A 26030-nucleotide genomic window follows, 5' to 3' on the forward strand; every position below is an offset into this window, starting at 1 on the left:
TTTCTAAATTCTGTTTACGTAACATCAGTATGACATGTACAGTGGCGGATCCAGGGGGAAGGGTTTCTGGGGGTTGGAACCCCCTTTTGTTAAACGTTCATTGCCTTTAAATGGGAGTACATAGTTGAAACCCCCTTTTAAAATAGCTGGATCTGCCACTGCATGTATGCAGTAACAATTTCTCTATGACGCTAGAAGTGACGCTTAACAAATATTAACAAGGGATAATACTCCTCAAATGTCATGAACAATATGATAAGGCACTTGATTTTCAATTCCCAAATACAATATGACTTGTAGACAACATTATAAGCGAGTTAATTTCATATGGTATTTTTTTTGTGTCATAACATCGGTATTGATGACAGTCTATAAAACAGAATATTGCTCGGACGTTGCAGAATAAAGAGTAAAACATATTTTGAAAAGTGAAAAATAGGCTAGAAAAGGAATGGAGAATGGAAGGATGTTGATATACATATATAAAAAAACACGATAAGGATCAAATAAAATAACGAATTGCACAAAATGCATGTACATAACTCAAAGTACTCGAAAATAAAAAAAAAAAAATGCAACAAAACTAATACCATATTCGTATTTCGGATAAACAAAAATAAAAAAACCCATTATTTTCATTATACATTTAAAGTATAAAATTCTGCGCTACATCGATCATGCAACGGTTAGTGTTAATTTTTTATTGCTTTATATCTCGGGAAGACCATTACATTGAATTAAAATGTTAAAAATTTGAACTGCATTCAAAAATCATAAATGATAAAACTCTAATACATTAAATTGATCAATTTGCTCTCGAAAAAAAGACGTATAGTCGAACAAACCAACCGATTTCAATTTGCAGAGATAACATTTTTTCTGATTATATTAACATTGAATGATAGTTTCTTACACTGTCCAATTCATCTGACGTAATTTCATTAAACAAATAGGGGAGATACAAACATATTATTTAGTTTTGGTTATGGCCTTGATAAAAGAGGCCATTACTTGGAATCCAAGTTTGAAAATCATTTTCTTTTACGAATCTATCCGTTTGAGTAATTAATGAGCATCAACTGTGACATTTTATTTTATAAATTTACCTTAATTAAATTCCTTACAAGTATTGCACAATCTTTGACACCACAAATCGTATAAACATTACGCAATTAGTAGTGTTGCAGCATAGTTGCAAATATGAATCAATAAACGAGAGAGGGAGAGTTAGAAAGAAAAATAAACGATGTGGTATGACTATAGTTAAATTTTCGTTTATTGTTTAAGCACAAGTTAGGCCATTTGTTTACATTTAAAAGATAACTGTATTGTATTTGAAGCTTTGCGGACTCAATCGGTAGATTTACTGTCACAAATAAAATTACCTTGCGATGCGTAGCATTTTAACACAAAACTAGTATATGATTTAATTTCATTCAATATGTCAGTGTTAAATTTACGTTAAAGAAAATTCCGCGAATAGATGTTAGTTGTGTTACCCTTAAACTAGGTGACGTATTATGTATGCTTCTGGTATGAAACGTAAATACCGGGTAATTTCTAGCTTCTTGGCCGTTTTAGAATGTAATAAAATTTAAAAAGGATTTTTCAGGTACAACAAGTGCGTTTTGTGCTTAATATTGTAGACATTCCGCAATTCAAAATGTCGGCTTCCTTAGTTACAGACAAGGAGATAGACAATTTAATGCTTACTGTCATCCAATCAGAAACATTGTTACAAAATAAATGCATTAGATTATTTATGTCAGTGCTTTTGTATTTAACTTAACCTTTTCAGGTCCCAATTACTGGATTTGCTCTTAAAACAAGATTCTGACCTACATTGGTTATACAAGAGGGACGAAAGATACCAAAGGGACAGTCCAACTCATAAATCCAAAACAAACTGACAACGCCATGGCTAAAAATGAAAAAGACAAACAAACAACAGCACACACGACACAACATAGAAAACTAACGAATAAACAACACGAACCCCACCAAAACACTAGGGGTGATCTCAGGTGCTCCGGAAGGGTAAGCAGATCCTGCTCAACATGCTGCACCCGTCGTGTTGCTTATGTGATAACAAATCCGGTAAATAGTGTAATTCGGTAGGTCACATTCATGAAAGGGAAGGGGATTGTAGTTACGACGCAAGGAACATATTCGATATCATTTGTGAAACGGTTATTCCATAACGGTCAACCAACTCGTGATTGCGTCCGTAAAATTTACGAAGGGATGATTTCAACTTCACCATTTGGAACTCTTGGTTTAATAGCTTCCTTGTGAGCAGCAACCCTCTATCAAGAAAATCATGATAGGAAATGCAAGCACGGAAATATACGTGGTGTGATGAACAAGCGTTACGGTACTGGGGAGGGATACAAAAAAGGGTGGAACTGAATACCAAGACGAGAGTCAGCATTACTTCAGATAGGAAACAGTGAATTTTCCTTTGTGTGCAGAGGTATGTCAACCTTTTATTATGATATTATATGTAACCAAATCTTAAAATATTACGTTATTTTGTTAATTTAAGTTGTCAAGATCCTTCATAATGCGAATTTCCGTGACGACTTAACATGTTTAATTCAGTTCATCCTGATCCCTCCTTAACTCTAAAAGAAATAATACAGTTAATTATAGATGCTTCAATGTCTTGTATCTCATTACAGTGTTTAAGAAAAAAAATTAAAAACATCAATATGCAAAAAAGTACACAATCTTGAATTTGTACATCTTTGGCATTACAGGTACGTTGAATTTCTGACCAAAAGTCAGAATACGGTATAGTTTGAACATATAATGATTGCCATTTAATTTTAACCTTTTAAGACAAATTAATTATAATTGCTAGAAATCGCTTTATTGAATATAGAACGCAAAAGCAAAAGCGATATGGATTAGTGGTTGTTACTTATAGAGCTGTTCAGTTCATATCAGATTGAGCGTTCCGATTAATAATAATTCGTTTATAGACACAATTGATTCAACCTAAAAAATAGCAACTTAATCACATTAAACCTGTAATCATTTGTGAATATGGTCAACAACAGAATTACACCAGAAAACTGTAAAAAATTCCAATGGAGTAATAAAAACTATTAATCGACAAAAAGAAACAACAAAATGGCAAAAGGGATTTTTTTTTAACTATTGTACAGAAAGGTTAGTATTACAATGTATTAGGCAACATACATTGTAACTCCAATTAAAAAAACCTCTCACGACAAATTCACCTAGGGGGTTCCCAAAATATAAATTAAACCTTCAATTTTATTTTAGGATACCACAAACAAGTAACACATTAGAAACAAATAATATAATTGAGTGGCAGATGATTAAACTTTAATGAGTCCCTATGCCAATCTCGGCTTATTTTGTAACACCATCCGGCCATATTTCTAACTGTTTGATCAATAAGAAAAGCGGAGATGATTGTTGTTCAAATGTTGAGGTTTAACAGGGGAACTAAACAAATGAAAAGTTCCTAATCTATTTCTATCATGATTTTCATTAACGCTTTACCAGTATAACTCCATCACTGTATGTAATAATTATGGTAAGATAACTCTGCCGATTAAGAAGAAAATCACAGGATATGGAATATTTATTAATGAATATTCAGTACATGAACAGCATAAAAGAAAGCATACAAAGAACAAACGAACAGCGCTTTATTGTTGTTCTTCATCTCAAAACCACATTGAAACCTTGTTTGTATAGCATATAGACATTGCGTTAGTTCAGACACTGCATAGATTGCTGCCGTTTAAATGTTCAATACCATGTGTACTGGAAAAAAAATGAATAGAAAATAACGAACTTTTAATGAAATAATTTTTTATTCCGGATTTTGTTCTTTTACTTCGGTGAAAATAAAACCTATACATGTAGAATCGTCATGTTGTTCAATAGGCATGGTAGTGTGTATTTCATTTTGCAACAATATTTTCTCAGATTACCAGTTACAACAAACAAATTATGTACAGAAAAATAAAATAGCTAACAGCTTGATGAAGACTGCTTTCTTGACCCGTTTGTAAAAATTGACGTTTTTAATGTTCCAGACGGGTTAAATCCATATGTTCCAAACTCTTTTCTTTTGAAAATTTTCCTATGAAATAATAAAAACACAAGAGGATTCACGAGGCTGTTCAATGGCGCCAAGACGTACAAAAGTTGAAAAGTAGCTCCAAATTCAATTAACTTCCACATCATCAACGACGTACCAACGCACACCGGTGTCCAGCAAACAATATATGCTGAAAAAGTAAATAGAAATGCATATGTTTTGAATGAGGACAGTAAAAGACTTAAATGATGGAATCAAATTGAACAACTTATCACTAACGTTAATGCTTAAATGTCAAAGGTTAACTACAAATTGATAATTTCAGCACTTCCAGTGTCTTTGTAATTGTTTTTTAAAATAGTTTTATCATAGTGCCTAAGAAGATTTTGTTAGGGAATTCGATGTTTGCTATACCACTGTTTATTTCAACGCACTTAATGACAATACTTTTATACCAATCGAAATGAAAATTTTGCCAGTGTTTTGAGAAAGGATTTTACTTTGTAGTAACGTATTGTTTTGGAATCATTTTATGCTTTAAAAGAACAAATTTTCTGTATAAAGTCAATAATTATGTGGACTTTTGAAGCCCAAACTTTGTATGACTTTAAATACATAAATGAAAGATCCTGTACCAATACAGAACGACATGTTTATGAAATTATAGCAAAACTTTTGGTTGACAAATTATTATTCGTTATTGCCAAAAAATAGATTTTGAATATCTTACATTTTCTCCATACCCAGTTTATCCCTATTACTTATTATAATGTGGACCGATCATTGTTACTGAATATTATGCAATTTGATTTGGTTAAGTTATTATTATACCATCAAACTGTTTATGCTTTTCATACATGACTATTGATTAAATCAGAACGTGCATGAATGTGACAGTAACTTAAATGACCGTCAAACTGTTATGTTTTTTCAATAAAAGTATAGGTATGAAAGGTAAGAATTGGCAATTCTCCTATTTTCACAAAATTTTCCAAATACACAGTAGATAGATTATTTTTTTAATAGTCAATTGCAGAGAAAAACAGACTAAATTTAAAAATAAGAAGTTTTATTCTAATCAACAAGTCATTTTTCGGAAAGAAATGGCAAAATACACTTTACACACGGCTACGCCAGGTAAAATTATTATTTATCTTTAAAAAAAACAACATTTGTCAGTCTCATAGGAACATGCTAATTACAATTAATCCCAAACAAGTTATTAAATTAAGTCAAACTATGTCCGATCTACCTATTTTTGGAACACAAAAGTCAATACGATCGTTTAAAGGTCAATTTCGTCTACCTCACAAAATCTTGTTTGGCACTATTTATAACACCTTTCATAACTGTTAATAACTAACACAGCATTTTACGTTTGTATATACATTTTGTTCTGACAAAATCTTTGTTGATACAGTGATATACAGAAACAAACAGACATACTCTTACCGCATTGTGTTTCCTTAATATAAAGATCTTTGTTGATACAGTGATATACAGAAACAAACAGACAAACTCCTACCGCATTGTGTTTTCTTACTAGGCATATACTTTGTTGATACAGTGATATACAGAAACAAACAGGAAAACTCTTAGAGCATTGTTTTTCCTTACTATGCAGATTCTTTGTCGTTACAGTGATATACAGAAACAAACAGACAAACTCTTAGAGCATTGTTTTTCCTTACTATGCAGATTCTTTGTCGTTACAGTGATATACAGAAACAAACAGACAAACTTTTTCCGCATTGTGTTTTCTTATTATGCAGATACTTCAGCAGACGTGTACACTATCTATGCCAAAAAATTCTATGTAAAGTAATTGCGATTCCCTCTGCCTTTTACCTAGACATGCTAGATTTGTAACTTATTGATAGTTAGATAGAATTTTCAAATTGTTACACGACTGTTAACACTTATTTTAAATATCTATACATACCAGTAACGATGATCAGAAGTAATTTAATGGTCCGTATTTTTGCCTGAGCAATAAGTGGTTTCCTTGTACGTTTTGTCTGACCATCGTTTTTAAGTCTGGAATCTACAAAAAGCATTACAATCCCGTTTTAAACAATGATTATAGACACTTTTTGGAAAGTAATAGTAAAACTATTCATTATGCTTTAATTTAAAACAATTTCGTATTTTCTGAAGGAATTGATCATGAATGCTTTATTTAAAGTTTAAGAGCAACAACCGTGTTGTTGTTAATCACAACAAAATACGTCATTTTTTCATTAATTCTCAATGAATCGACCATTTATGTTTTGTTAAAAATGATTTCAATGTTTGATTTTGATGCTTCCTTTGCCAATAGGACAGAAACAAACAATTTGGTAAATACAAAAACTTCGTTTTAACAGAAAGACAACAGTATTTGTATGATTGCATAAGGTAACATAATCCATTTTAGTTTCTCTTAATAACAGTAAATGGTAATTGTTGCTGACAAAAATAATTGTAAAATGCTGTAATATTTGAAAGAAAAAAAAATACAAAGCTCTATGATTGACCTTGGGTATCGGTTTTGCGTATTGTTAAATGCAGTACGGAGATCTGGGATTGCTAACATCAACGTCATTCATATGGTGGATAGTTATCTTATTTGAAATCATATATCGGCTCCTTATATCATATTGCACGTCACAATGATTATATTATGTATGTGGTGTTTCCATATATTGGAAGTATGCAGTTATCAAGTTTTCTTTTTGAATTTTTCGGTAACATTTTATTGTTATATTATTTTTGTCAAAACTGAGATTGTTTTGATATTTGTAAACCCCCCTACCCAATTGTATATTGTTTTAAATTATCTGTCAAAGGTAATACTTACTAGAGCTTCTTTTAGTACTTTCATTCAAAAGTTCATTTCGCTCGCGACGACAAATTGTCACAATAATACACAAATAACACGCTCCAATGATAAGGACAGGAAGAATCAGAATGAGGCTGATATCAAACATAAGCATAACCTAGAAACATAAAACAAAACACAACAATATCATGATTATATATAGTAGAAATTTATTGTAGTTGCTATGTAAAATGTGTAGATGTTTCATATGTCAGTACATGTCATTTTAAAACATGTTTTTTATTTGGAAGCATGACACAGCACATTGAAATGAATGGACACATGTAAGACAGTACAAAATAACGAAAAAAAACCTGCTTCAATATATCGGAAATATATAACTTGAAGTTTAAAATGAAACCATAATGTATACGCCTTACAGTCACGAACAATTGAACCGTTGGACCGGACGTATGGGTAAATAAACATCAACCACAAAGTTGAACCAAGCTTTTTGTTTTTGGAAATCGTAATCTAGTATTATGGGCCTGTGTGTCTGACTTCTACTCCCCTTAAATATCCCCTTATATTTTCACTTTGACAACACGTATAAGTACACGTTTTCTTTTCTTTTTTTTCTGTTTTCAATTTTAGTAAGTAAATACAAGCGTCAATTTCTTTGTTTTGAATCTATTCGATTGATGTCACGTATCCTCTACTAAATATTGCAACTCATATGTCCAAAAACAAAAACGTAAACTCAACATTTACTTTGAAATCAACATCCGAACTAGATGACAAACAATGACAAATCTTACAATATTATCAAAATGACATATACTGACTTCGAAACCGAGGCATCAACATATATTCTCTTTTTTCATAGTCAGTAAAAGAAGTGTCTAATTTAACTGAATTAAATGCTTTTGTTTCTGATTTGATAAAACGTATATTTACTTTCCAAGATTGTTATCAAGCCAGGATTCAGTAATTCTATGATTGTTGTTGGTTACTTTCTATCATATTTGTTTTGTCAAATTTGTGTACATACATTATCCGTGGGTTTTCTTATTTCATTGTTTTACAATTTGTCATGTCAAATCATTACTAAAGTTTGTTTTGCTCTTTGCTTAAAGTCGAACAAAGGTCTTTCTTCCTTAAATCTTCGATAAATGGAATTAGTCGATAGCTTTATACTTTCGAATTATACCACATTAGTTGAATTTTTAATACGCATGTAGAAATTTTACCTTTTTGTCAAAATCATGTCCACATTTTCCATTATTGAATCTTACAGACATCATATATGGTATAGAAAGTAATATCGCCAGAATCCATGTTGTCATTATCAATGATACTCTATATTTAGCACCTCTGCCAGAAGAAGACATAGGTCTAAGAATGACATACAAACGATCTAGTGTCAGGGTAATGATAGCAAACGTAGATACATAAATCGGAAACATTTTCACTCCATACAATACACAGCAGGCGTATTTAGTCCACCCGATTTGAAATCTGTATATAATAACCTCGGGTAAAAGATAAATTAGACTGACACAAAAATCTGAAAGAGGAAAAAAATCATTTGCTTTGAGAAATGACTACAAAGCAGAACAAATGTTATCATCATTAGTATATCAATAAAGTCATTATTGCTACAATTCTCAAATGCTATAGTGTTGCATATCACTGGTACTTGTTGTGGTGTGTCCGTACGGTGACCATAAGTGTTGCATATCAACGGATTTTGTTATGGTGTGTCCGTACGGCGACCATAAGTGTTGCATATCAACGGTTCTTGATGTGGTATGTCCGTAAAAGAGGGACGAAAGATACCAAAGGGGCAGTCAAACTCACAAATTTAAAACAAACTGACAACGCCATGGCTAAAAATGAAAAAGACAAACAAACAACAGCACACAGGACACACCATAGAAAACTAAAGAATAAACAACACGAACCCCACCAAAAAACTAGGGGTGATCTCAGGTGCTCCGGAAGGGTAAGCAGATCCTGCTCCACATGCGGCACCCGTCGTGTTGCAAATGTGATAACAAATCTGGTAAATAGTCTAATTCGGTAGGTCACATTTATGAAAGGGAAGGGGATTGTAGTTACGACGTAAGAACATATCCGATATCATTTGTGAAACGGTTATTCCATAACGGTCAACCAACTCGTGATGGCGTCCGTAAAATTTACGAAGGGATGATTGTAATTGTTGTGGTATGTTGTGGTAATTGTTGTGGTATGTCCGTACGGTGACCATAAGTTTTGCGTATCAACGGTACTTGTTGTGGGATGTCCGTAAGGTGACCGTCAGTGTAGATATCAACGGTACTTGTTCGGACATAGTCAAATTGATAAAGTGTTCATATTTTATACTGACATATCCTAGATTACCCGGGAAAGGGGCTTCAGACATAGTCAAATTGATAAAGTGTTCATATTTTATACTGACATATCCTAGATTACCCAGTAAAGGGGCTTCGCACATAGTCAAATTGATAAAGTGTTCATATTTTATACTGACATATCCTAGATTACCCAGTAAAGGGGCTTCGAACATAGTCAAATTGATAAAGTGTTCATATTTAATACTGACATATCCTAGATATTTTACCTGCTGTAGCTAAATTTTGTACGAAGAAAGCCATTCTACTGTTCTGTTTCTTGCGGAGAAGTAATATCAGTATAATTGAGTTTAACACCAAAATTCCAACCAGGATTCCAACTGCCATCCATTTTGTTACTTCAGTCATTGTCTAAATACAAGTCAGAATAAATTCACAAAAATGAATATTTATTTACACATAGTTTAATTTGGACGTACCGTTTCTTCTGATTGGCTGACGTTGTTTTGTTTATCAGCCAATAGACATAATTTTGTAATGTGACCATGACGTTATCAACCTTTTTTCATGATTTACTCCTGTTTTAAATTAAAGTAAGAATTAAATTAAACGAAATGACTGTACTATATTTTCCCTGCCTATTCGAAATCACATAAAAAATGTTGTGCACACTTTAAATAACCTACTTCGCGGATTATTCAGTTTACACCACATTTTTTTTTATTTTTTCATAGACAGAAAAAAATATAACAGTAATTCCTTAAAAAAAGGGAATATATTTTCCAGATGGAAAACTTTAATTTTTTTTTCAAATCAGATAGTTTTTATCAATTTAATTTGCTTTAATATTCTTGAACATGTTAAAGCTGATGGTCCGATCTTTTTGTTGGTTTAAGATTCAATTTAAAATAGATACTTAATAAGATTAGTACCATGGTTTGATAATTATTACTTTGAGAATTCTGATATTGCCTGATTCATACAAAAAGACCACATGATTTCTCAACAACCAGCCAATTTGTATATCGTTTCTGATACGACTTAAGTATATAAATGGTTCATTCATGAAGAGTTTTAAACAAGATAATCGTTGAAAATGTTTTTGGATAACATGCCTGTTTATAAATCCTTCCTTTGTAGTTCTACATGTTTCGATGTTTCGATAATTACGGTATATTTGTGTTTAATTATAATAAGTTATTTTGATTCGCTGCACTGCAATTTCGCGTTATTCCTTGAACAACTTCCTTACACAACAAAATGTATTATTCATGCTGACACGAGGTCACACAATAAAGTGCACAGGTACATTAAATAAAAACTTGATAAAAATCTTGTTTTCATGAACCTAGCTAAAAAAAGTAATTATAAGTATTGAATGCTTCTTTTTGTTACTTCACAGGGTTGACAGTGCGCACAATTTTAGAATGAAATGTACTTCGGTCAACGCTTTTACACCCCAATAAAGTTACAAAAAGAAGCATTCAATCATTAAATAGTAATGATCAATAATTATACACTTCCGGTGTCCCATGCTTAAGGCATATTGGTGCACTTAAGTTAAATTCTAAGTTAGTGTAATACCTGATGTAGTATTTTCACATCCATCGACAATCAAAACACATTTTCTTATTTCCTATTTTATTTTACAGTATCATAGTTACAGTAAAGTCAATACTTACAGACGGAAAGGGCGTTTCCTTTCCGGTTTCATTCCTCAAATCTAAGTCGAAGCTACTGTTAACACTCACATTGGAATAAAGAACATCCATTGTGGGTAGCAAATCATCCATTGTTGGTAGAGAATCATTCGTTATGGATAGAGAATCATTCCTTATTTGGTAGGTGTTTTCCATTTACTGTTTATTCAAATATAAAGAATATAAACATTTAACGACAATATACATACACACTACATTTATGTTCTGAAAAAAAGATGGAATGATCATATGGATTTTTACTTGCAAAACCTAAAATAGAAAAAACACACATTTTGTATCTTTGAAGCGTTTTTCTTGATTTATTTTAATGGGAAACGATTAACCCTAAATACGTGAAGGAATGTTACACGTTACGTCTATAGTATCAAAAGGAATATTTTATGAATGACTGTACGGTATTGTTTCTTTATTGTCGATGGTCTATAGGTTGTCTATTATTGCTCACACACACTTCATTACAGCCTTAGTGGATAATTGTATCATTAACAGCCCTTATTTTTATACCATATATAATTAAATACCGGTTGACATAGATACATACATGTTCAGTTATATATGATTAACCAAACAGTAAAAAAACCAACCCAAAGAATACATAACCACAGTTTTAAAGTTTGCTCTGTGCCATCATTGCTAAATCTCAGAGGACATGACTACCGAACCTTCCCCAACATAATCTATTTTACCGCTTTTCTATATGCAAAAAATAATATGCAAAGACTATAAAATGAAGTACACATTAATAAATAAAATGATCACAACATTACGAAACTATTCTAGTAAGTCATATTGCTGGTTGACATTAATTGTCTTATTCTTATTGTCTTGCAATTTTGTGAAAATATAATAGCAATTTTAAGTGCATCTATGCATTAAAATATAAGAAACCAGGTAAGGAAAAGAAACAATGACGAAAGTGGATATTGTTTACGGGGAAACTACAAGCCTGTTAAAGATAAACGAAATGTTAACCTAGAGAAAGGAGTCTTACTAATCTGTTTACTATCGTTTTACAAGCTTAGTTTGTCACATCTGCTTGTTGAATGCTGAAGCTATACAATAGGGAATAGAAATGGGGGTATTTCAAAGAGACTACAGCCTGACCAAAGAGCAGATATAAGACAAAGTCCACCCAATGTTTTTCGTCAAATATTTTATTAGTCATTTGTTCAGCTGTGTCCCTTATGTCGGACATAAATTGACTTTGACATCGAGGAGCTAGTGGAAATATATAAGTTATTTGTTTGTTATGTGTTATCTTTTTTATAGTTTAAATATTTTGATAAGCTACTTTTGATACCAACTTTTTCGTTAAATACAAATTGTTTTAAACGCTTATATATAAATCACTCTCAACTTGTCATGCTTCGCAAATATATGTTTACAGTGTTACTTACTAAATTCAAAGTAGATTTAAGTATATAGGCAATTACTCATCATTTATTCAAGAACCTTTAAACATGCAAATATCCTGTATTAGTCATTAGAAATATATATATATATATGGCTTGAAAGAAAAACTAAGCTTGCTTAGTGGATAAAATGAATAAATGTTTAAGTGGAGGAGAAAAAAATAAAAAATAAATGAAACAAAAAAATAAGTAAGTTTCAAACAAAACGTTGATTGTCACTGATATATTTCTGAACAGATTTTAAAATAGCAATATTCATATCATATAAAAATAATCTGTTTCAAAAAAGTAAGAATTTAATATTTATATCAGCATTATCAGCAATGGAGTTAATGGAATCAAGAAGGATCTGTCTTACATCATTGTACTTAGGGCAAATGAAAAAGAAATGTTTGTTATCCTCAACAGGGTGATTACAGTTTGCACAAAAAGTGTATCGGATAAGAACTGATAAAACAGATAAGATTTTAGGTTGCTAGCATTATTTCTGAGTTGACAATGACTTATATTAAGCCATGCCAAGACGATAACATCATTTGGCGATTTTTTTTTATGCAATTTTAACATAAAAATTAAATTGAAATATACTGATATAGATATAGGAGGATGTGGTGTGAGTGCCAATAAGACAACTCTCCATCAAAATAACAATTTATAAAAATAAACCATTATAGGTCAATGTACAGCCTTCAACACGAAGCCTTTGCTCACACCGAAATACAAGCTATAAAGGGCCCCAAAATACTAGTGTAAAACCATTCAAACGTGAAAACCAACGGATGTCGAAAATTAAGAATATCTGGCAGTATAAATTAGTTTGTCGTAACGCAAAATAGCCGTTTTGTGTATCACTGCATTTGCGCTAAAGGTATATATATTTTGATTATACTGGTTGACGATAATAGCTCGTCATATTAGAATCATCATTGCCATAAAAATGCGAGGTTTGACTAGCCAAAAAAAACCGGTACAACCCATCATTCTTTTCCTTAAATGTACATGTTTCATGAATATGGCAGTTGTTATCTTATAGTTTGTTTCTGTGTGTGTTGCATTGCGTTTTTGTTTTGTTCACTGCAGTGTGTCTGTTGTTTCGTTATTTTCCTCTTACAGTTGATTTGTTTCACTCAGTTTTAGTGTGTAAACCGGATTTGTTTTCTTTCCATTGATGTATGTCTTTTGAATAGCAGTATACTACTTTTGCCTTTTTTTACCAAACCGATAGCCTTGCTGCAAGTATGGCGTTTTGAATTAAAAAGAGTGTCTCGATTACAAAATTTCGTAAGTAGTAAAATCTATAGTTATCAAATAACTTTCTTGTAATCATTACTCGAACTGAAATCGACAGTATAAGATTTAAATATGATTTTCTTTACTGAATCTGATTTTTGTTTTTAAATTTGTGTCAGCACCGATGGGAAATTTAGTAAGTAGAATAGACACAAACATGTAACATTTTAATATGATAACTTTTTCTAATCTCTTGAAGTATTTGCCAAGTTATCTTTAATCACGAAAATTTTCATGATGCTTATATGAAAGAATTTAAACGATTGTCTGAAACGAATGCATTAATTTAATGACAAAACCGTAATTTAAGTCATCACAGATATGAAACTCAGCTGAAACAACTAGTCTGTTTTAAGAAACGGAGGAACTAAACTGCCGTACAGAATGAATTTATACGAAATGTATTCATAAGCACTTTTTGACACCAATTTACCTGCCTGGTGCTTCTTCCCTTGTTTCAAATTCTAATTTTAAATATATCAGTGTACGGATTGGGTTGACACAAGGCCGAATATTGACCAAAACAAAATAAGAAAAACATAAAAAAAGAAGACAAAAAAAAAGGCCAATAATAAACCAGCAGAAAGAAGAAATAGACACATGAGCCAAACATTGAAAGAAAAGAGTAAAATGGGTACACCAATGAGGATCCCCTTTCTTCTATTTTAAATATATACAAACGATATAAAGTTGAAATTTTAGATGAATATTGCAATAATTTGAATGATTTGATCTGACAATACAATGATGTGTAGACACGTAAAGGATGAGAGTCGGTCAATACTGATATAAAACATTTATGTTCACATAAACACTGTTGCATTGGGATTGTCGGATATGGTACTGATCATCTTATCATCTCTTATAAAATTTATTACTCTAGACTGTCATATTTGTTAATTTTTTATTGTTTTGTACATAATTCAGACCATTATTTTCTCGTTTGAATTGTTTCATATTTGTTATTTAGCATGTTTAGGGACCGATTAAAAATTAGTATATCCACGAGGGTATCACCATTAAGTATTAGTCTTGGTACTATTGACCTTCACATTAGAGATACTTATTGGTATACACAATATGTGTGCTGCTATCAATTTAGTCGCTGTGCCATTATTTCTCCGCATAATATTATAGTCATTAAGCATGTGAAATGTGTCTTTTTATTAATTACGATGATAAATACAATTGATAACCTGCTAAAAAGAATAATTTATTTGGAGAGTCAAACACTTTACATGGATCGTATTTAAATCTCGAGACTTATCCACAATATCATTATGAAGTTCTATTCGCATACACACGATCAATGTTCAAAGTAACAGCAAATTATAGATAATGCAATAATAGCGTTGAAAGGAAGTTCTCACAGTAACCTGAAAATCAAAACTATCGTTTTAATATCAAGCATGTACAAGCATGTGTACGTCGTGTACGTTGTTAATCTCTTTTTTAATGTAATTATTAAGATGAGCAACATGAATTGTACTGTTAAGGTTGAAATTCATCAGTAATGTAAAAAACAAACACTAGAGTAAAATAAATAAAAAAAAATAATAATAATCAGCAATTCATTTACCTATTTTAAAAACTTACCTAATTATAAAACGGTTTTACTTCCACAGTATATTCCAGATAATAACTAATTTTACCAGTGCAAGTCCTTCTTGTTAAACGTTGACAAACAAGTTGAGATTAAATTGTAAAACAGGGTCAAGTGCGTGTACATACCTACTTTTGTTATAACTCAAGTCATACAGCATGTAACAATATGTAATTGTTCTTAAATTCCGATTTAAAAACAAGATAATAGAGTGGTACTTATGTTTTAGTGTGTGTGCTTGACAGTTTCATACATTGTTTTGTTTGACGTTTAAAAAGGGTGATACCCAAGGAAGAACCAAAACTTGTTAGTCTTGAAAAAAACCCAGACAAAATGACGAACAACAGTTTACAAACCACAACTTAAAAAGCTTAAGACGATTAAATTTGAAAACAAAAAAAAACCTACATGTAATTCTCCGTAGATATATTTTTTTGGAATGGAAGGTTCTCACATCATCAGCAAGACTTATTTCAATGTTCCAACCTTGTTTGTCTTATGAAATAATAGATGGAATTGATTATCAAGGTACTTATAGAAAAAAGAGAGACAAATACAATACATGGACGACAATAACAATCAAAACATATATGTCAAATGCATATAACTTTTAAAGCGATTTGATTGCTTACTTTTATTTAAATTCTGTTCCATTGCATCGGTATTAAATCTATACAGCAGCACTTTCTGTATTACACCAGAATATTTATATACGATTACAAGGGGAAATACAAATAAACTAACATTTAAATCAAAACATTGTCATCTTAGAACTAAATTGCATAAGACAATTTAATATCTGCAAAAACTAAAAAAAAGCAGGAGATATGTTGCTTATAATACACAATCATGCTGTTATTGGAAACGCACCAATAACTAGTAGCTTGACAATTATTAACAAAGGAGAATATTTCTCAAATATCATGAACAATATGATACGGTACTGGCTTTTCAATTCCCAAATACAATGTAACATGTAGACGACATTAAAGCGAGTTAATTGAAGATGCTGTTTGTTTGTGTCATAACAACGGTATTTTCGAGAGTCTGGATGGAGCTATAAATACAGAATAATGAGCAAAAAAGCAAAATAAAGGGTAACAAGTACTAAGAAAGGCAAAAAAAAAATTAGGCTAAATAAAAATAGGAATAGAGAATAAAAGGGTGCTGAAATATAAATGATATAGACTAATAATCAAACCAAACAACAAATAGAGAAAAATTAATTAAAACGTTACAGAAACTAAATAATTAAAATTTCGGAAAGCTCTGGTTTAGTGGTTAAGGCATCAGACTACTTACCACAAAGGTCCCTGGTTCGATCTCTGTTCCGCGGAAAACATTTCAAAGACTGAATTATCGGCTCTCCCTTGACTCTATTTGCAAGTAAAGTCTTGAGAAACGATGGTTGTCCGTCGGAAGGGTGTTATAATCGGCTGACCTGCTGTGTTAATACAGAGCCATATCACTGACACGTAAAAGACACCCTTGTAGATTTTAAAAAGAGTAGGCTAAATCAGCTACAAGGCAGCACTCGCACCCGCAACGTTAACTGTATTACAAATAAAATTCTGGTAAACCTGTCGATCCTTTAAATAAACTTATTCTCAAAGGTTACCAATTCAACACTATATTATTGAATATTGTTTTCAGTGGTGTAAATATTGATTTTGTTATCAGTAAACTTAAATCTATCGGCATACTACATGTATGTTATATACTTATACACATTCATGAATCTACAATTATGTCGATACCTGTATTTTGGAATTGCACAGGGTAATGTTTTTCTCTAACTGGTAATGACGACTTTAAACGAAATCCATTGGATGTTGAATGAGTACGGATTGATAATTTAGTCTTAGATGCTTGATTTTTTATTAGTTGTTTGAGACTTTGAACTAGCTGTCAGTTAACTGCGAGTATTCTCAGGTACGTAAATAGTGTCTTTTTGTTGTTGGGATGTACAAGTACACGTCCAGTTTTTATCCATCTGATGAGTTTAGCCTTTTTCAACGGATTTTTATAGTTCGTTCTTATGTTGTACTGTTATACCACTGTTCTAGGTTAGGGGATGAATGGGATCTCGCTGATATGTTACAGTAGTTGTTGTTTGTTTATATAATTTATCCGTGTTTCTCCTTTTTTTTTTTATTTTATATAGATTAGACTGTTGGTTTTCCCGTTTGAATGGTTTTACACTAGTAATTTTGGGGCCCTTTATAGCTTGATGTTCGGTGTAAGCCAAGGCTCCGTGTTGAAGGCCTTACATTGACCTATAATGGTTTACTTTTTTTAATTGTTATTTGGATGTAAAGTTGTCTCATTGGCAATCATACTACATCTTCCTATATCTATTAACCCCGCCATATTCAATATGTTAGTGCCTATCCAAAGTCAGGAGCCTGTAATGCAGTGGTTTGTTTCTGTGTTGCATATTTGTTTTTCTTTTTTTATAAATTGAAATTAGGTCGTTAGTTTTCTCGTTTGAATGGTTTTACATTGTCATTTATGTCGGTATGGGCTTTGCTCATTAATGAAGGTCGTACGGTGACCCATAGTTGTCCACGTCTGTGTTATTTTGGTTTCATGTGGATATAGAGAGTTGTCTCATTGGTAATTATACCTTATCTCCCCTTTTCTGTTTAGATCAATAATGTTCTTTGGAAAACAAGAAATGTATGTATTTTTCAGACCGGTGCTTATTTCGTTTAAGATTAAATATAAAGTATATCCTAGGCCTTACTTTTACAAAAAAAACTTACAGGTTAGTCACTGTAAATATGAAAACAGGAAAATATAGAAATATTGCCAATGAGACAACTCTCTATCTGCGACCATCGTCATAATCTTAGATTTCCCTACGTATTCATAATAATGTACATCAACATTTACTGAGGTATTTCATGAAGATAAGACTGACTTCTATATATATGTTTATTTTACATGCATTTAGTAACATCAATAATGAATAGCTGAAACTGTCCATCCGCCCGGCGGTGTACGCATTTATAAGTTCGACGACCGCCAATGAACATAACTCAAATGCCACAAAATGCATGTGCACAACTTAAAATATAGCAAAACTAATATCATATTCTTATTGTCAAGGGAAATACATTCGATAAATCTAAGTATTATTATGATATATTTTAAAGAATAAAAAAATGTGCTTCATCGATCAAGCTATATGTGTTTAGTTTAAAATAAAATGTGAAAATATGAAAACAGCATTCTAAAATCATAAATAATAAAACTCTTATACATTATACATTTCTCTTGTACAAAAAGCCATATAGTTTTAACGCCGAAAATATTGAATGAATAATGCGAATTTTATCAATATTGTAAAGATAACTTTGACACTTTAAAATTATTTTAATTTCTTATTTAGTGTGGCAAAAATTTGTTTTTTCTCACTAGATGGTAAAATCTGATGAATTTTTTTTTTTTTTAATAATGACTTTCATTATTTGCATTTGAAATGTTTTGTTCTAGCCGACTTGAAAAATTGCATTATTTGATTTCATGTTAAGGTCTTTTAACTTTTCTGATTATTTCCATTTCTTCCGCCAACTTTTGAAATTTTTGGTTTTGCAATATGCCACTTAGATATTTCTTATATTGTATCGTACAGTTTATGCGTTTTTGAATTTCACCCTGCTAAGACGAACAATTTAATTGTAAGAGTTATCCACTTATTCACTATTGATCAAATATGTGAATCTCTTTCGTAACAAAAAGAGATATCGACAAAATCTTTATACTATGTTGTGTCATGTGTACTATTGTTTTTCTGTTTGTCTTTTTCATTTTTAGCCATGGCGTTGTCAGTTTGTTTTAGATTTATGAGTTTGACTGTCCCTTTGGTATCTTTCGTCCCTCTTTTATACCAAATTTTTCGTTACATTCTCAGGAATTGTTGGCTAGTTTGGATCGAAGTGATTCGATGAAATTTTATAGGAGTTATCTACATTTGTACCTTTACGAAATAAATTTGTCGGTATATTTTTTTAACTTATAAAACTTTAACCATATAACCCTAACTTAGAAAATGAGGTCAAAGGTCAAAGGTCAAAGGTCAAGGTCAAGTTATACATTTTGACTTTTGCTTATGTTTGCATGTTCTCAAACACTTTTTAAGGTATTTATATATATATATATATATACAAGTATAAATTGAAAACTACGTTCAAACCTATGATTGCGTTGGATAAAAACCGCCATTTTTATACATGTGAATGTTAAACAAATTTCGTTGTAGAAGGGTCTAAATACAGCACAAACAACATTTTCTAAAAGACCAAAAAAATGAAAAAGTATATTTATGTTATATTTGTTATATTTGTTATTTTCATTGGATTTTGTCTAATGCTTAGTCCGTTCTGTGTGTATTACATTTCAATGTTGTTTCGTTGTACTCATCTTATATTTAATGCGTTTCCCTCAGTTTTGGTTTGTTATCCCGATTTTGTTTTTGTCCATAGATTTACGAGTTTTGAACTGCCGTATACTATTGTTGCCTTTATTACACAAAACGCATTTGACTAACAGGTCGAACAACTGATGTACTTTAACCCTGTTGACTGCCATTGGCGATTGCCAAATAAAATTGATCACAAGATGTAACAAAATGGATCTTAATATTAATTTAATACTATATAATATATATATATACAAAAAAGGATTATTTTCAAGCGGTGAACAGAATTATATATTAAAAATTAAATACACAAAAAGAGTTTTAAAAGCAGCATTGTCTAGCGCTTTTATCGATCTTAAGACTTTTCAAGACTGTGAACGTCGTTATGGGGAACACATAAGTATTATGACGTAACGTCAGTGTTCGTAATTTATTAGTAGTATGACACATATATATACATAAAAGAACAAGTGGAAAATGTTTGCTTTATTGTAATGAATATATGTTACATTTGGTCTGAAAAAAGCCAATGCCATCTTAGAGGAGTTACTGTCCCTGAAATGTTTAATTATAAGGTGGATTTATTATTACGTCAACTTGGTATATTATATAGATATAGGAAGATGTGGTGTGAGTGCCAAGGAGACAACTCGCCATCCAAATAACAATTTTAAAAAAGTACATTTATTAATACACTATAAACGAATAAATTTGATCTGCGATATCTGAATGCAAATGCATAGTTCATAAAATATTAGAGACAGACATTCAAGGCCAAAAAGCAAACAAACTGGTCCAAACAAAGCAAAGGCAAGTCACTACTGCGAAATATTTAACCCTTCGAAAATGTTCACTTAAGAAAAAAAATCGGTTTTCAAAAAATACCGGTAAATCTTAAGTTTATACAAATGTAGTAAGAAGAAGTGAAACTTAGAATATACTCCAAATAATCAAAGCTGGTATATAGACAAGATCCATATATATATAAAATAACAACAAAAAACATTATAAACAGTATCAACAGGTCGAATTAACAAGAAAATAAGATTTGAGAGTACTCACAGCTATTGACAGCTAGTTAAAAGCCAAAAACAATCAATAATAAAAAAAAATCATGCATCAGAGACTAAAATCAACTATAACACATCCCAGGGATTTAGTATTTTAACGTCATGAACAGTCAGAGAAGACATGACTTGTGTAATGCCAAAATAAATGTATCGACAGGTAGTAGGATAGTGAGGAACGACTTCTATAGAGATAAAAATTAACGTGTCTGTGTCTCAAAAGAAGATACAATTTAGTTATGTTTTAATTTGCTAATGACAAAATCGACATTAGTGCCAATGTGAACTATATTCAGAAATCTAATTACAATATTGGTACGATAAAGCCATATGACCTTCAACAAAAGGTTGGGTGACATATGACCTTGAAAAAAGACAACGGAAGTGACATTGAGAAACCCGAAAATAATCAATTTTGCACTTTTGTCATGAAAAAATACTCAAATTTCATATATTTTGTTATTTGAATTCATAAACGTATCACTCAAGACAAGAAATGACTTTTGATCTATCGGAAGTGGCCAATTATCCCCTGATTTTAACATGTTTAAGGCAAAAATATATACAAAAAACTATGTATATTTTTAAATCAGTGTAAAAGAAGCTATCATATGAAACCGTAAGACACATTTAATTCACAATAAGCAGCAAATTATCTCCTTTATTTCACTCAAAAGAATATCGAAACCACTTGTGTACCGCATCATAATAAAGTAACTAGCATCTTTTCAAAATCTCTCTGCTGTGTAAAGACATTTAATTGTTCTCTGAACAATTGGTTTTTAATTATTTTCAAAATTGTTCAAACCGACTAGGGAAAACAATGCACATTTCAGTAAACAATAACTGTTATGTGTACGAAATATTGTCTTTGTGCCGAAAACAAAAATGAATAATTTTAAAGCAAATTCAGATTTTCCAACTACTCGACACTTTTAAATGTTTCAAAAATTTTCACTGTTTTTGTATGATAAATGTGCAAAACTTATTAACTTATTACAAACCCTTCTTACTGTGAATAAGGCAACAGGTGAATCTATATATGATGTGTGATGACAGAAAAATTGGTCAACTCTAAAGTATCTAGAATATGCTGAGCTGTCGAGGACAAAAGAGTTCAACCCTAGCTTTGTTGCTCAATCTTACTATTTTTTTTAATGTGTTTGAAGGTTGTTTAACTTATCCTCGCCCTATTTTTAAATCACGTGCTCTTTGTTTTAACATGTCGATTATAATGGTGGTATTCTTTTTTTATTAAAAAAAATCTGACTTTGCCCCACTTGTTTTATTCCGATAATCATTGCTTCGATCAATAGATTTTTGTTGTCCTTTAGTATCTTTTTCAGCTCAATATTAATACACAAAATGAGTTTTAAGGATTGAAGGTTCGTTGTCTACATAATAACAATCCTGTCATTCATATTGATTGGTATGTTATGCTTAGGAATAATTATTACGTTGTCAAAACTAAATACTTGTATACATCAACAATAAACAAAGGCAACAGTAATACACTGGTTTTCGAAAGTCATAATTATATTGAGAGAAATCAAATCCGGGTTACTAACTAAAACCTAGAGAAACGCACAAGTGAGAGGTTTAGCTAGCTATAAAACCAGGTTCAATTCACTATTTTCTACATTTGAAAATGCCTTTACCAAGTCAGGAATATGACAGTTCTTGTCCATTCGTTTTTGATGCGTTTTGTTATTTGATTTTGCCATGTGATTAAAGACTTTCCGAATTGATTTTTTTCTGAGTTCAGTATTTTTGTGATTTGACTTTTTACTATAACAAGAAAACCAACAACAGAACAACAGATATACATAGGTGCAAAACAAAGAAATACCAACATATAAACATATAAACAATCATTTTCAAATCTTAACTAAAAGATATGTTAAAGACAAATTATTTGGTCTACATAAGTAAGAAAAATCTATCTTCCCTTGGATCAAATCATACATTTCGAATTTATAAAACGTTTTCTATATGGGGATCCTCTACTGCTATTATATTAAAGTTTTTAAGGCTTTTGTCTTTGTCTCAAACGATAAGTCTTATTCTGTGTGTTCTGTTATTCGCCATGCCATTGTTCTTTTATTCTTGCCTAAGAGTATGAAAATATTCATTTGATAAATTTCGCCTCTATTTCATCTTTAGCATTAGCTGTTGCCTTTATTCATCTTTAGCATTAGCAATCTGATTTTATTTAAGATTCGATGATAGTTAAAAGCAATGCCATTAAACGACAGAGGAAGTTACAAATATGTTATTTAGTATCTAAAGAGTTATGGTTATTACCTTGATTGAAGAGGCCAAATTTTGGATTTCTGGCTTGAAAACCATTATCTATAATTGAATAATTTCATTTTAGAAATTCAAAGCGTCAACTTTGACATACTTGTTTATAAATCGACTTTTGATTAAATTCTGTACACGCATTGTAAAATCTGTGACGACACAAATGAATGAAAAATTAGTAGTGTTGCAGCATATTCGCGGAAATTAAAACTGAGAGGTGGCTTTTCAAACTGATATATACATATACAAACAAAATGTTTCAGAATTGTCGTTTGGGCTTCGTTTATTGTTTAAATATGATTTGGTTCTTTGTTTTCTTTATTGAATTTCTTACATTTTTTTCAGGTCAGGCTTTTTTCTATAGTTTTCTTTCTGGTATAAATTTTGTTCATTGTTGAAAGTCATACTGGTGAACATTAAAAAATCTTGTCGGATTGGCAATTATACCACTTTATTTTATTTCATTGCATAACTGATAATTTCACATGTGAAATACACGTAGATATGTCACTCATCTAACGTCATATAACAATAGGCGTTATCAATAAACTCATGATAGATACCGGGACGAAATTTAGTATATACTCCATACGTCGTAAATGCGTAGAAAACTATATAGTTCCTGACATTTTCTACTTTAATTTCACAAAAAAACCATTTGCCAATTTTGCAAATGCAATACAAAGAATCACTAATCAAATGATTCAAATATAAAACAAATAGTCAACTCATGACAGAACAACACTGATATTAACTGTGTTATTTTTTTACTCGTTGGATAGTTTTTCTATATTTGAATTCTTCGATTTATTATACTATTTGTTTTGGTTTTGATCCAAACTGATATTTGTTTTAACCATATGCAAGTAAGTGAATACAAGAACTGTGAAAATGAAGACTTATATCATGAGAAGTTGAGATACTGAAGACTAAAATAATGTGTTCTTGTGTGGCGCTACTGAGTTCATATTGGACCGTAACTACATGTAGGTAACAATCGATTCTAACAAAATATATGTTTTCCAAATCATGTTGTTTGATTGCTTTCTCATTCATGGAAACAACCACTATCTTCCAATTTAAGATAATATAATTATGTCGTATTAAAGAGTTATTTTATGTATGTATAACTTCTTACATTTTCCGATGTCAACTACTGGATACTATTTTCCAATGTCAACTAATGGATACTATTCGTTGTGAAATAAATACAAGACTCTTACTTTAATAAGTTATCGCTCTCTTTTGACGTACGCATAAATGAAACATAACTATCTTTCCATGAATGAGGATTTAAGAACACGTCAGTGTAATTGCTTATGTTATCGATTTACAATAAATATATTACTGTGTTAATATAAAAAAAAAAAGACGATAAGCATGGTAAAGGCGTCACAACACTGCGTTTAAAAATATTGTGTTAATCTTGCTGGGCAGGCAAATAATGTCACTCAAGTATATGCTATGTTTTTCATAAACTATATTAAGTGCAAAACGAGATAAAGTCAATTGTCTTATTAATAAAGATAATTGAAAGGTTAACCTGCAATTTGTCAAAATAATAATACTGAATGTTATTTGACGGCTTAAGACTTTATACTATATAGCTTGTGTTAAATGCTTTAGACAGTTAAGTTACAACTATGTTTTGTTTTCCTAATATTTGTTGAGTAAAACACCAGAGAAAGCCAATTGTCTTATTATTCATGATAATACGACGACTAGTAGGAATTTGTATTAACAATTAATGCAATATCAAGGCTAACCGCGTAATACTATATTTGTTTCAATTTTCTCATTAAACGGACAAAGTATGTCATAACATTGTAATATTTTCCTTATGATTTATTAAGGTGGAATGCTAGATAAAGTCATTAGTTCACAGTAATATATAGATTTAATGTTAAATTTATATAGAACAACCAAAATAAAAAAGAAATCAATTATCTATGAAATATTTGGGAAAAACACGCTTTAAGTAATTTATGGGAACAAAATTCACGATTTAGTAATTCATTAGTCATTCATTCACTGAGGTGAAAATATAACAAAAAAATGTCAAACACACTCTATACACCTTATCACTATTTAGTCCAATCCGGGAAAATTCTCAGGGCGGTAAAAGAGAAAATACGGAAAACCAATTTATTTCGTGGATACTTTATTTGCATTTTAGATTTCTAGTCCACTGTGGCTATTAAATTTCGCGGTTTTCTTATCTACTCGATGTAGTTTGATACCTTTAGATCCAAGTTTTTATATTTTTTATATTCGCTTATTTTTCTACTCGCGAAAGTTGCGAAAATAAATCGGTCGTAAAAATAAGTTGGTGGTTAACAGTTTATGTTGATTCATTGACGAAAATAACATTTCTTAATAAAACACGAAAGAGAAGGCTTTACATTGATATTTGGAATTTGTAATGTAATACATAATTTAGATTGTATAATGAATGTGTCTATGTTATTGTATTATTTCATTCTTTAATAGTTAAAAAAAAACTAAGAACAGACCAAATGGCGGTCAATAATTTTTGTAAACAATTCGTACTTAACTACACTAGAGAATTGATATCTTTATACAGTTTCCTATACAAATCAGTATGTTCTTACCTTCTTGTAAAAGCAGCCTGCATTATAAAACATTTATCCATTACATATAAATGTGTTACACTTAAATGTCAATATAGGATTCGAGGCATTATATAAATGTTGTCAGTATTAACACTAATCGGTCCACGTTGTAACTTAACGCACAAGACAATTATAGAAACTTTATCAAGTTTATAGGACAGGTAGATTACGGGAATACCATCACTATAATAGTTGATATTAGATACAATTTATATCATGAAAATTTATATCAGGGAGACATGTCATATGTTGCCGGAAAATAAACGTACGATAATACAACTATCAGTTATATCTGATATGTCCTTTATTCACGGTGGGTATGGTTGTCCTGCGAGAGAA

At 30.9% G+C, this 26030-nt stretch overlaps 1 protein-coding gene across 2 annotated transcripts; it reads right to left on the reverse strand.

Annotated features, from left to right (window-relative positions):
• Positions 1–3601: 3601 nt before the first annotated feature.
• Positions 3602–25803, reverse strand: LOC139504487 (mesotocin receptor-like). 2 transcript variants are annotated; one of them, XM_071294593.1, is made up of 7 exons: positions 25671–25803; positions 10921–11097; positions 9508–9649; positions 8132–8448; positions 6921–7059; positions 6024–6125; positions 3602–4271 (listed from the first exon to the last, which is right to left on the reverse strand). In XM_071294593.1, exons 2-7 carry the CDS (start codon positions 11092–11094, stop codon positions 4012–4014), a joined length of 1134 nt encoding a protein of 377 aa, XP_071150694.1. In that variant the 5' UTR covers positions 11095–11097; positions 25671–25803; the 3' UTR covers positions 3602–4011. The 2 variants fall into 2 exon arrangements, with proteins under 2 accessions (XP_071150694.1, XP_071150693.1); XM_071294592.1 differs by lacking the exon at positions 25671–25803 and adding an exon at positions 15258–15363.
• Between the last annotated feature and the right edge of the window lie 227 nt (positions 25804–26030).

The sequence above is a fragment of the Mytilus edulis genome, chromosome 14 (genome assembly GCF_963676685.1).
Source record: "Mytilus edulis chromosome 14, xbMytEdul2.2, whole genome shotgun sequence".
NCBI lineage: Eukaryota > Metazoa > Mollusca > Bivalvia > Mytilida > Mytilidae > Mytilus > Mytilus edulis.